At 44.2% G+C, this 13,139-nt stretch overlaps 1 protein-coding gene across 5 annotated transcripts in view; it reads left to right on the plus strand.

The window, feature by feature from the left end:
- PTPN9 (protein tyrosine phosphatase non-receptor type 9) overlaps window positions 1–10,400 on the plus strand; it is a 65,138-nt gene extending 54,738 nt beyond the window's left edge. For all 5 annotated transcript variants that reach the window (XM_031440787.2, XM_031440790.2, XM_031440791.2 and 2 more), the window contains exons 9-13: window positions 715–781; window positions 4,808–4,886; window positions 6,083–6,233; window positions 6,656–6,863; window positions 7,669–10,400. In XM_031440787.2, coding sequence (XP_031296647.2) covers window positions 715–781; window positions 4,808–4,886; window positions 6,083–6,233; window positions 6,656–6,863; window positions 7,669–7,883 — 720 coding nt within the window. In that variant the 3' untranslated portion in view covers window positions 7,884–10,400. The remainder of the gene's footprint in view (window positions 1–714; window positions 782–4,807; window positions 4,887–6,082; window positions 6,234–6,655; window positions 6,864–7,668) is intronic.
- Window positions 10,401–13,139: the final 2,739 nt, after the last annotated feature.

A 13,139-nucleotide genomic window follows, 5' to 3' on the forward strand; every position in this document is an offset into this window, starting at 1 on the left:
CGTCCTAGTGGGTGTGAAGTGGTATCGTGTTGTGGTTTTGATTTGCATTTCCCTGATTAATGATGTTGGGCAGCTTTTCAAGTGCTTATTGGCCATTTGTGTATCTTTGTGTGTGTGTGTGTGTTGTTTGTTTTTTCCATTTGTATATCTTTTTTGGAGAAATGGTTATTCTGATTCTTTGCCCATTTTAAAACTGGGTTGTCTTTCTACTGTTTATTTGTCAGGGTTCTTTATATAGTCTAGATACAAGTCCCTTATCAAGTGCGTGCATCCTGTGGGTTTTTTTTCACTTTCTTGATGGTGTCCTTTGAAGTACAAAAGTTTTCAATTTTAATCTAGTTGAATTTATCTGTTTTTTATTTTGTTGTTTGTGCTTTGGTCATATCTATGGAGACTTTGCCTAATCCAAAGATGTAATTCTATACTTTCTTCTAAGAGTTTTATAGTGTAGCTCTTAACATTAGATCTGTGATCCATTTTGAGTTGGTTTTTACGTATGGTGTGAGGAAGGGGCCAGCTTGACTTTTCTGCATGTGGATATACAGTCGTCCCAGCAACATTGCAGAAGTGAGATTTTGAACTGGCCCTTTCAGGTCTCATTTTCTTCTTGACAAGATAATATCCTCACCTTGGGTTTTATTTACCTAGTACATTATTTTCCTACCCAAATGCTGTATTCACACAGCTGCAGTAATATTTTCTTTTTATCATTAGACAGATTACATCAATGCCAGTTTCATGGATGGCTACAAGCAAAAGAATGCTTACATTGGTACACAAGGTAAGTTAGTCTGCCTGTCACAAACTGGTTTTATATCATCTACCTGTGACTGTTTGCATCAGATGACAGCATAATTTTTAAAGGAAATGGTAACTTGAAGTGATGTTGTGGCCAGTAGATTCTGGCCTTTCATAAAGATTGAGGGTTATTGAGGAAGGCAGAGAGAGGTGCAGAGTTTCTGTACCAGATGTGCCTAAAAGCTCACTGCATAGAGATAAACTAGAGATTTGAACACACAACTACAGATTTTTGGACTATGTCTTAATGTTGCCAATCCACGGGAATAGGACATCAGAATTCACTGGCCAGTGAGATGCTCTTCATGTCCAGTAGGAGTCCAGGAATGGCAGTGGGACTTCCCAGAGACTGAGTCCAATCTATGAATGGGTACTGCTGTCTTAAGAGGTTTGTTTTGTTTGTTTTTAATGTAGGTACGAGGGATTAAACCCAGGACCTTGTGCATGCTAAGCATGCGCTCTACTATTGAGCTATACCCACCAGTCTTAAGAGGCTTTTGCTGGTCCTTATACCATCACAGAGCAGGCCAGCAGTCTCTGACATGAATAGTCTTTGCTAAGACAGTGAAGTACTGGGCTCTAGGATTTCAGATGGAATTTGTGGGCCCCAGTACTACTACTAACCTGTCCTCTGCCATCTCAAGAATACCAGGTTGCCTTCAAAAAGGGTGGGAAGAAATCCCAACATAGGATGATACAACAGCCCGTCATACGAGCTTAAGGCTCTTTGACCGTTGTGGAGAATTGCCAACAAGAGATCTGGCAGATACCTCCTCAACCAAGTGATCAAACTTAGTATCACCAGTAATGGACAAAGAGATATTATGTGCTTCTTGTTGTGACACATACAGTGAGAACTGCAAACATTACCTATGTTGTATGTTGCCAGTTTTTAAGTCTGAGTCTAATGAGAAACAAACCAGACAAATTCAGATTGTGGGACATACTAGTGAACTGGCTTAGACTCTTCAAAGTGAATGCCTTGGAAAACAAAAACCAAAAAACAAAGGGCAGGGAACTGTTCTAGATTAAAGGAGACTAAAGAGACATTGATAACCAAAGGCAATGTATCATCCATAATTGGAAACTCAATTTGGAGAAGAAAACTGTTAAGGACAACCTATTGGGACAGTTGGAGACAGGGTATGAGATAATGCTATTGGTTTAATTGCTTCATTGTGATAATGTATAGGAGAATGTTCTTTTTCTTCTAAATACTATTCAAGTATTTAGGCGTAAAATATCAAAATGTATGAAACTTTTAAATAGTTCAGTAAAAAAGAAAATATATGTTATAGATAGAGAGAGAGAGACACAAATGTTGCAAAATGATAGCTAAAAATGATAGCTTTTGAGCTAAAGAACGTATGAGTACATTGTGCTGTTTTTTCCAACTTTCTGTCGGTTTCAAATTTTTCAAAATGGAAGTTGAGGGAGAAGAAAAGGGAAAGGGGCCTTCAGATTTTTGGTACATTGTTAATTGGTCTGATGGTCACAGATTTGTTTTTCATTAAAAAAAATTTGGGGGTGGATATTTAGGTTGGTTTGTTTGTTTGTTTTAATGGAGGTACTGGGGATTGAACCCAGGACCTCGTGCATGCTTATTAATAAGCATTCACTCTACCATTGAGCTATGTCCTCCCCCACTATTTTTCTCCTATAGCAGGGACCACTCCCTCCAAAAAGCGTCCTTTTACTACCCTAAGAAGAAATAAGAGAACTATCAGGAAAGCTGTAGAATATGTCATCTGCCTGAGAGTAGTTTTTGTTGAGGAGGATGGCCTCCACACAAATGGGCTTATGGAGGGTGAGGACTGGCTCTGGAGAGTCTCAGAATGCCCCTTTCTCCAGGTTCAGAAGGCAAGGGCACACTGCTCATAGTTGCTGATTTTGCAGGGATAGGCTGGCTCAGAAAGCCCTGACCAGGAAAAGACACTCATCCAGGATTATGAGATAGGATTTTTTTTTTTCTTCTTTTTCTCCCCTGCCCAACCCCTGAGATAGGATTTCTTGAGTTAAGCACTGCTCTACCTTTTGAAGGTATCAGCACTCTGTTAAGACTGGAAAATGGGATCCTGAGATGTTGAGAAGGCTGGTTTAATTTACCTGGTTAACCTTCTTGGCTAGATTCAGTATTCTGATTTTTATTCATATTTCTAATAATAGTATCTGTCATTTATTGAAAATATCTATTATATATCAAGTACATAATCACCATCTAATTAGTATAGAGACTCTGCAAGGAAGGTTTATTAATCTATGAACAAACTGAAGCCCAAAGAGGTTAGGTAACCTTGGATCACACAGTTACTAAGTGGCAGAGCCAGGATTTGAATGCATGTCTGTTTGGTTCAGAAGCCCTTACAAGCCAGGTTAGTGGATTGTTTCACCCATGTCAGCATAAACCGTTGACTTTATTTCTTCAGAGAAGTCCACTGTTACAGAGTCTAATCTAATAAAGTAAAATGACTGGTGTAAGACCATAGACATTAGATGGTTAAGCTATTTTGACCCAGCTGTGCCAGCAAGAGCTGACAGGAGAGCCCTGCAAGGAGTGTGGTGTTCAGAGAAAGCTTTAAGGAAGAGGCAGCACTTGAAAATGGGTATAGTGGTGGTCATTTAGAAATGTATAGACATGAATCACTTGTGCACCAGGAACTAACATAGTGTTGTGAGTCAGTTATACTTCAAAAACAAACGTACAGAAAAGAGATGAGATTTGTGTTTTCCAGAGGTAGGGGCTGGGGAGAGGGGGGATTGGATGAAGGTGGCCAAAAGTTACAAATTTCCAGTTATAAGATGAGTAAGTACTAGAGATGTTATGTGCAACTTGATAAATGTAGTTAACACTGCTGTATGTTATACATGAGGTTGTTAAGAGAGTAAATCCTAAGAGTTCTCAACACAAGGAAAAATGTTTTTTCTTTTTTTATTTTGTCTGTGTATGAGATGATATATGTTAACTAAACTTACTGTGGAAATCATTTCATGATGTACGTAAGTTAAATCATTATGCTGTACACCTTAAACTTATATAGTGCTGTATGCCAGTTATGTCTCAATAAAGCTGGAAGGGAAGAAACAAGAAAATGGGCAGAAAGTCAATGGCAGTAGAGGTGAGAGACATAGCATGAACAAAGGATTAGAGGCGGAAGTGACCCTGTGTGTCTGTACTGTGACAAAGCAATTTTTTAGAAAGATTAAACTGGCAGGAGTATCCAGAATAGACTGGAAGAGAAATTCCTATTCAGAAAAGTAAACCAAGATGGTTTTACAGTAACTCAGACAAAAGGTGATGTGGTCCCTGTGGTAGTGAAATTAGGCAGGGAGACCAGGATGGGGCAAAAGGATAAAAATCAAAAACATTTCAAAGGCAAAAAAAAAAAAAAAAAAAAAAAAAATCTAGGACTTGGTGACTGCTTCTGGGAGATGAAAGAAATGGATGTCAGAGTTGATGCCAGCTTTTCAAGATTGAGTGATTTAAGAATGCCAGAACTGTTAACAGAGTTGGGAAAGTGGAGAGATAAAGGCGATTTTGAAGGAGGAGACTGACTTGCAAACATGTGGTGTCTGAGGAGATGCTGGGATGTGGAAGGGGAATGGTTTAGAAGGGAACTGGTGATTGTAAGGCTTAGGTGAGAGGAAAACAGTTAGGGACATGTGCACAGGTCACACTGTCAGTCTGGATGTGGTAGTTGAACCCTGATGACACGGCTCTGAGAAGATGTGTAACGCTGCTTCTCAAACTGTATTCTACCTACAACTTTACCTGGGATCTTGCTAAAATGCAGATTGTGCATTTCTAATACTCTCCCATACAATGCTATTGCTGGTGGTCCAAGGACCACCCTGAGTAGCAGGGATGTAGTCAGAAAAGCAGGGAGCCAGCATATGTGCTTTGGAGTTAGGGTTAGGGTTAGGTTAGGGTTAGCTGGGCAAAAAAGCAGAAGAGCCTAAGAAGGAAAGAAGAGCTTCCCAGGGTCAAGTTCTTTGTCTTCTTTCATTCTAGGCCCTTTGGAGAATACTTACCGTGATTTCTGGCTCATGGTTTGGGAGCAAAAAGTCTTGGTGATTGTCATGACCACCCGGTAAGTTTGTCTCTTTTCTACCCACTGCCCTCTGCCTCCACCCTGTCCCCAAGCATGGGTGATACTGGAGTGGAATTTAGCTCTTAGAAACAGTGAGGATTAGGAAAGCCATGGCAAAGAGTTTGAGCTGTCTTAGCTGACCCAGAGTTAACACAGCCAGGTATGGTGGAGAGTGAGAACTCTGACTTGTCAGAGCTTTAATCCATGGCTCTGGTGACCTTGTGCCAGTTACAGGCTATTCTGAGGTCCTTCCTGGCTTTAACTGCTAAATGAAGCACTGGGAAACATCAGGCAATTCACTTTTAGTCTGCTCCCTACTTCCAAAGGTCAGCCATCTCCCTGGCTCCTGAATTATTAGTTCACCTTTGTTCTCCCTTTCCCTGCTACTTTTGACTATTTTTCTTCTTGTTCATATTCCCACCTATAGGAGAACTTGCCAGAAAGAGAAGAGAAACACAATAGGTCAAGCAGGAAGGGAGCTCTTGATGAAAGGAATACTTTTGAAATTTTGGTCTATATATCTGCCAAAACTTCAGGAATTATTATTTCACTAGTATCATTATCACTATGATTAATAACATATTTCAGATGAGGAGAAAAAAATTAATGAGAATGTTTGCTCAGATCCTTTCCTCATGGCACTGTTATAAGCCACCTTTGACTTGGAGGAGGGGTGGTGGAAGAGGTCCCACCTGGGAGAACTTTGCAGCCACTGAAGAGCAGTGAGGTAGCCTTCAGGCCTTTACACAGCCCTCCTGCTGGCATCCCGGGAGCTGTGCTTTTCCCACCCCTCGGTCAGCCAGGGCCTCTCGCTAGGGAAGAGAATGAACAGTAACTGAAACACGGGACGGAGAGTTTGATCGGGCCCATCATATTTTCTCTACTATCTTTCCTTGTCCACCCAGTATTTACCCCAGGCATGTGAGGATTACCAAGAGGTATCCGGAAAGGGACCAAACAGACATAGCCGGTGCTCAGTAAATGTCTGCTAAATGAGTATGTGCAGACACTTTAGCTCTTATTACATCTGTTTAGAATGAAGGTTTCCTTTTTCTGCCAAGAAGTAAGGGTGTAAATTAGACAGAAGCAATGCGAGATGGCATTTCTGTCCAGGGGTGCAGCAGGTCCCGGGGAGAGCAGGGCTAGTGCTGTGGAGAGGAAGGGTGGAAGGCTTATCTTTCTCTGTGTATCTTCAGCTTTGAGGAAGGCGGCAGGAGGAAGTGTGGCCAGTACTGGCCTTTAGAAAAAGACTCTCGGATCCGATTTGGCTTCCTCACGGTGACCAATCTAGGCGTGGAGAATATGAACCATTATAAGAAAACAACGCTAGAAATTCACAACACGGAGGTAAATTTTTTTCTCTTTTTTTGAAGCTAGGGGAAAACCTTTACCATAAAGAAAATCCCCAAAGGGACTAGGCAGGATTCCAGGGAGCTTATAAGTTACTTCTGTTCTTCTGGAAACAGGATCAGGATATTGAGCTCAGAGCCAAAACAGCCATATTGTCTTGACACAACAGTGGCGTTACTTAGGAATAAAACTTTTTATAACATAAGAAATCTGGATCGTACAGTATTGGAATTCTGCCCTCTCCAGACATTTAACCTTTCTTTTGAGTTTGTATAGAAGCAATTGTGGAGAAAGTTGAGTGTGATAGGTAGGAACCTTGATGGTAACGATACTAGGGGGCTGAGAATCTGAAAAAGCCAGAGGTAGTCAGGGGCAAACAGAAAATACCTCATTAACGTTTGCTTCTTTTTCCATCCAAGGAACGGCAGAAACGCCAGGTGACCCACTTTCAGTTCCTGAGCTGGCCAGACTATGGTGTCCCTTCCTCGGCAGCTTCCCTCATTGATTTCTTGAGAGCAGTCAGGAACCAGCAGAGGCTGGCCGTCAGCAGCATGGGCACACGCTCCAAAGGGCAGTGCCCTGAGCCACCCATCGTGGTCCATTGCAGTGCAGGCATTGGCAGGACAGGTAATGCACCTGATGGAGCTCTCAGAGCATCCAGAGGCAGCAAGGGTGGGGGAGGAATAACAAAGCTCTCAGTTGCCAGAATGTGAATATTTGATCCATTGTTGGTGAATTGCCATGAAAAATTCCTCTTCAGTGTCCTCTTGGTATACTTAGTACTAGGTACGCTGGCCAGTATATACACTTCACAAGCCAGGTCCTCTAGGTGTTGATGCTTTATACATCCAATATCAGCGTGATTATCTTCTGATCCCAAACAGCCACCTGGGTGTTCCAGAGAGCTCAGCCGGGCTGCCGCTTTCTTCCCATCCCCTCCCTGGGAAGATTCCTACCCAGTGCCACGCTCTCCATTCTGGGACCAGTTAGCAGCTTTTGCCTTAAGGGGATGTACATTGCACAGGCTGTTAGCCTTTCTAGTTCAGAAGTCCCTTTGGGAGAAAGTCAAGAATAGGTTTGTGTTAGGTCTCTGTGGAGAAGTTGTAGAATCTCTGAAAATTAGGGCCCAGGTATGGGAGTGCTGTCGTTCTGGCTGTCTGGGATGAAGCAGGAATTTCCTCTGTCACCCTCCCACCTATTTACCCTGTTACCCCCATCTATATCCTGAGAGACAAGAGGCCTTCCCATTTCTCTGGCCTTCAGCACTCCCTTGACCCCCTCCTTGAGTCCTTTCAGGACTAAGGCCAGCTGGCCTCCTGCCATGAGGCACCCTGTCACTGAATTCATTCATCCAATTCTGCCTGCGTTGTTTGGTAGAAGGAGGGAAAGTGGAGAGGTAGACCAAGTGTGACCCCTTCCTTCCTTCTTTCAGGTACCTTCTGCTCACTGGACATCTGCCTGGCGCAGCTGGAGGAGCTTGGCACCCTTAATGTGTTCCAGACTGTGTCCCGCATGAGGACCCAGAGGGCCTTCAGCATCCAGACCCCTGAGCAGTACTATTTTTGCTACAAGGCAATCCTGGAGTTCGCAGAGAGGGAGGGCATGGTGCCTTCCAGCCACAATCTCCTGGCCATGGAGGGTCAGTAACTGTCCCACGAGCCTCCTATCTGCTGGTCAGCCTTCCTTAAACTACCCTGGACACTGCTGAGCCTGTAGGTTGCCATCAGTTACGCTGAAGCCATGGACCAACCTCTTTCTGTGTCTCCCGGCGCACATGTGCACGCAAGGCAGCCTTTCCCTTTGGCTAGACAGGTGTGGTAAAACTGCCACTAGAAAGGGCCGGCAGCAATGCGTTGTTAATTCCTAGCACCTGCTATCGAACTGTGCCTTATTAAAACCAAATTGTGGCTGTCGATTTTTGCCAGGGGCCCTGAGGTAAGTGGGGAAGGAACCTCCCTGCCCCCCTTTCCCAATGCCATTCTCCTTCCCCGAGGTCTCTTTCCATTCCTTCCCTTTGCTAGGATTTGATGGGGAGGTTTGGTGAGCATCCACCTCCTTCCCAGAGAGCTTGACCAAGTTACATATTCTAGAGAACGTCCCGAGTGCCAAGCACGTTTATACCTAGGGCGTGTATTCCAGTCTTTTTTGTCATTCTGTGTGTGTGCGTGTGTGTATGTGCACTTATGTGTATGAGTCCATATGTACGTGTGTATATAATATATACTGTATGTGATAATATGGTCATATTCTATAAATACATATACACAGAAACACTCCTTTGTAGAAGTTCCTGGGGCTCCGTGTTACAGTTCAAGACTCCTTGCTTCTTGGACCCTGCTGTTATTCCTGGACTAGCCAGGGTTGGGGATCATGTCTCCTGTTGTCAGACTGCAGAGTGGTGTAGAAGGACACACACCTCCACTCTCCGTGCTCCTGCCACAGGCCCTCATCCTTGTGTAATGACTCCTCTCCAGGATGCTGCCTGTTGGAGCCAAGAATACTGGTTTGTGGTGACACTGGTTTAATTCAGCATGGATTGCCCTTTTCTATTGATTTTTCTGTTTACTTTGCCAATTTTGGGAATAGACCTCCACTGTGATTCTAGACCCTCCCTCTCCTCTCCCTATTTCTTGGGGATTGGGATCTGGGCAGAGATGAATTCACTGAGCATCCAGAGCCAAAAGCAAATGGTACGAAATCTTAGAAGGAAAGAGAGGGAGCCCAGATGTGAGAGAGCAGAAACTACATACTAGGAGAATCCCTCCCTGGAGAATGAGCTGGGCCCCTTTTTCTTTTGTTAGAAGGTTCCTTTTCATATGCAGCTTGGCCCTGTCCACTCAGATGCCTGTCTCTTCCTTGCCTACTAGCATGCCAGACCCTGGAGCTCAAGCTGGGTGGGTTCTGTGTCAATAAAAAACTGAAGCCCTGTCTGGGTGAGGCAGTCCCCTGCAGTCCCTCCCTATTCATCCAGCCTGTCCCTGTCTGCTCCTGGCCTACCCAGCCTGATGTGCCAGGGATGGAATTGAGAGTTCCCAGCATTCCACATTCCCAAGAAAATCCCGGGAACCCTTAAAACTTCTCTCCCCATCACAGATGAGGTTGGCAGCTGATCAGACCTCAATAATTTTATACTGTAATAAGCTCTTTGAATGTATATATTCTTACTTTTACAATCTTTTCATTTTGTATTTAACGTCAATGGACTGAGTCAGAATCAGAAAATAATTGTAATGTTCATATTCAATATCTTACAGCGATACAGTTTTGTATTTACATATAAATATACCAACATGATCAAACCCTTTTAGCTTCATCAATTTAGTAGCAGTCTTGGGCTGGGAAGGTGAAGAGGGGGTCCAGGAGCCGGTCTGGGAGTGATGGGAGGCAGGGAGGATCCCAAAGCCTCAGAGCCTTTCGGTTCTGAGAGCCGCCCACCTTGTCCGAGGCCATGGCCCAGCTCTGGGCAGACAAAGGGAACCAGCACCAGCTGAGTGCTTGCCAAGTGCCAGTGTCTATGCTTAGTGCTTTCCCCCCATTACCTCATTTAAACCTCACAACAGTCCAGTGAGATAGTCTCCCTTCCTTCTACTTCTGCATAGACAAGGAAGGTAAGGTCCAGAGGGTTACAGTGAGGGTTTCAGAGAAGGCAAGGTCCAGCAGGTCCAGCTCTAGAACTGGAGCTCAAGTGTCTGCTTACAAAGCCTTTGGCCTCTTCACTGCATTGCGCCTCAAAGATTAAGATAGTGTTTTGTCTTTGGAAACGAGTTTTTTTAACTCTCCTTTCAGAATATAGACAGTTCTTAAATTCCAGGTAGCTGCTTTTGAGCCTTGTGCTGCATGGAACAGACTAGAAGGGTGACATTGCTGACTGATTCTCCCAGATAGGACCTCCTGGTGTAGGTCCTCAGGTCTTCAGGATACCAGAGGGGTCATTTTCCCAGGGAAACTCCATACATAACAGGTACATCGGTACCTTTGTCGGAAGATCTTAAGTCATTTGCATCTATCTCTTAGAGTGGAACCAGAAGCTGTGTCCACATAGGACCACTCCCCCTACCATGTAGCTACTCCCTTTCAGTCAGTGACACCTGCCCAGTTGGAGCAGCTCATGCCTGGGAAGTGTGCAAATATTGGGATGTTCTTAATAAAAGTGGTAACAACTGACATTTACTGGTTGCTTAACTCTATTCCAGGTACTATTCAAAGCACTTTCTAGGTATTATCTCATTCCCCCTCAAAACAATCTTTTGAGGTACATATTGACAGAAGAGAAAAACTGGAGGCACAGGAAAATTAATTTGCCACAGCCAAGAACTCAGACCATCTGACTCAAACATCTAAGGATCCATCTCCTGATCTTCCAACAAAATTTTCTTGAGTTTCTTTTCTTAATCAAGAGCTGAAGTATAGACCAGAGATTAAGCCAGTCCTTTCCCTGGATGAGCCTCTATTCTTTTGGAGGCAAGCAAGCATAGTAGGTGAACAGAGATACTCGAAATCTGGGAAATCAGAAAGGTTAGGAGTTTGGTGAAATACGTAGGAAACAGGATTAATGATAAAAGATTTGGAGGTGGTAGCCTTGAACTGTCATTTATTTGAAGAGACTATAACCCAACTGCTGTGTAAATTCAGAAGTTATACATGAGTTCCTCATTGCATGTCTAAGGATTGGTGAGGTAGTCACTTGCGAGAGCTCCTTAAAAATACAGTTTCCTGGGTCCTGCCCAATAGGTGGTTGAGTGATGGCAGGATGAGCCAGGTCTTGGAACCACTATTTTAGTCCGTGTCCCTGACTCTGAGGAAGGTTAGCAAATTGATGTCTCCTAAATCTGAGAGAAAGGGATCAATAGCTTTCCCCCCACTACTGTAGTTTACTGTGGCTTACCCTTGGGAAGATAACCAATACTCAGTGTGAGCCTGCCTGTGTCAGGTATTAAAGAAGGTAAAGAAAAGGGAAGACAGGAGGAATCCGTTCAGAAAGTAAAGACTCACAAAGGAGATTTGGTGAACAAAGCAAAAGAACCCACAGTCAAATGCTGGATTGTACAGGTGAGAACATAAGATGAAAGGGTTAGAGGAGAGAAAACATTGTGGGTAACTCAGACTTCTGCTTCTGGTTTGATTGCTACTTTTTTAGTAATTTTACTCCCTTTAGCATTAGTCCTTTCATCCTGCTTATCCCTGTGAGCTAGGATAGGACTCCTGAGGTGACGGGTGCCCAGCATCCTCAACCTAGGAGGCTCACCATTGTTAATGTCCATGTTACCACGTCCAGGTAAATGACAGAATGGGACTAGTTCTTGGGAGACTGGGCTATATAGCATCATACTTTGAGGAAGATGGGACTCCTGTCCTTAAGGTCATCCCAGCTCTAGAGACAACCAGATACACGTGTGGAAACTCACAAATCAGACACCTACAGGGAAGTGGGCCAGGAGGTTTGGCCACGCAGAAAGGCCTTCCCAGAGTGACTTGAGTTCTGTGCTAGTTTTGAGGTCTAACCACTCAACCCAAGAAAGGTCCTAGCTTTTGTAAAAGAAGGGGCTGTATTAGATGATCCTACTACAGGCACTCCAGCTCCTAAGGGTCTAGACCCTGCTGGGCAGTGCAGATGCCTGAGGAACCATCAGGCCCTTCTCTGGTTGGGCCAGCTCCTACTTGGAGTCCCCAGTTTTACCTTGTTTTCAGTCTCCTCTTTCAAGGTGCTTCCTCCTCCCTATAGTCCATCAGTTCCCTTCCCACTTGGCCCCCAACTTGGAAAGCAGGCCAAGTCTCCCCTATAATCCCCAGGTCAACCCATAGGCCTTTAAGGCTTCTGTGCTGTTACATGTGACAGGGTAGCTCGGAGCCAAGGAATGAACTAATCAAGCTCCCAGAGCTCCCAATCAAGGCCTTAGATTTGTCTTGGCCCTTGATTACTACTAAGACTACTAGCCACAGACCACCCATTAGCTTACCAAGGACAGGAGCTAAAAACCCCCAACAGTGTGGGAACGAGATTTTCTGTTGGGGATATCCACCCCATAGTTACCGTCACACAAACAGTTGTGAATATCAAGTATTCTGGACCTCACTGCTCTTAACTGACCACAGAGAAGGCTGCGTCTTCTCCAGAAATAGAAATTTAGCACTCTCAGAAACCTGTTTTAATCTCCCTTCATCCCTCACAATAACTTTCATAAAATCCTTCCTTCTGTTTAAGCTAAATCTGGTGTTCTGCAGTCTTAAATACCCTCATTTTTTTTCTCACTAAGGCCAACATGGACATAGCCAACTACATCAGAATCCTAGAATGTTGGCTAGAGATATGTTTCAACAATAACATAGAAATATGTTCCTAACATGGTAATGTTTCTGATAAGGTTTTCAGGACTAAGATGAAGGTGAAAGTAGGAAAGCCAGGCAGTGAGCTGTATAGAGAAGGTAGTCCAAAAAAGTGTGCAGAGTGCCCTGTTCCCCACTCCAGGCTCCCTTCCTTCTGCCCCTCCCCCCACAGCAGAACCCGGCCACTTGTCCAAGCTGATGTTGTTGTCTTAGCCTTAAGACTGGCCAGATGCACAGCTGGGCCTAGATCAGCTATTTCATCCTGTGGGGTCTCTGTTTTACTTCCTTGATCTTTAATGAATGCCTATTCTGTGGCCTGTAGCCAGTGGACCTTTGGAATATGATGTTCAGGGCAGATGCTAGGCTGGAGATGTCAGTTGGGAACTTAGTTTAGATAGAAGCTAGGAGCCTTGGAAGTGGGTGAGAACAAAGAAGAGCAAGAGAGGAGAGACCTTTGGGAGCCACCAATATTTAGGGGAAGCCGGAGGAAGAGACGTCGGTGAGAGATTCTGATGAACAGGCAGAGGTAACCAAGGACAAGACCAGGCTGTGTTCTCACAGACTGGTGAGAGGTGGGGA

This window comes from Camelus dromedarius, chromosome 29 (genome assembly GCF_036321535.1).
Source record: "Camelus dromedarius isolate mCamDro1 chromosome 29, mCamDro1.pat, whole genome shotgun sequence".
NCBI lineage: Eukaryota > Metazoa > Chordata > Mammalia > Artiodactyla > Camelidae > Camelus > Camelus dromedarius.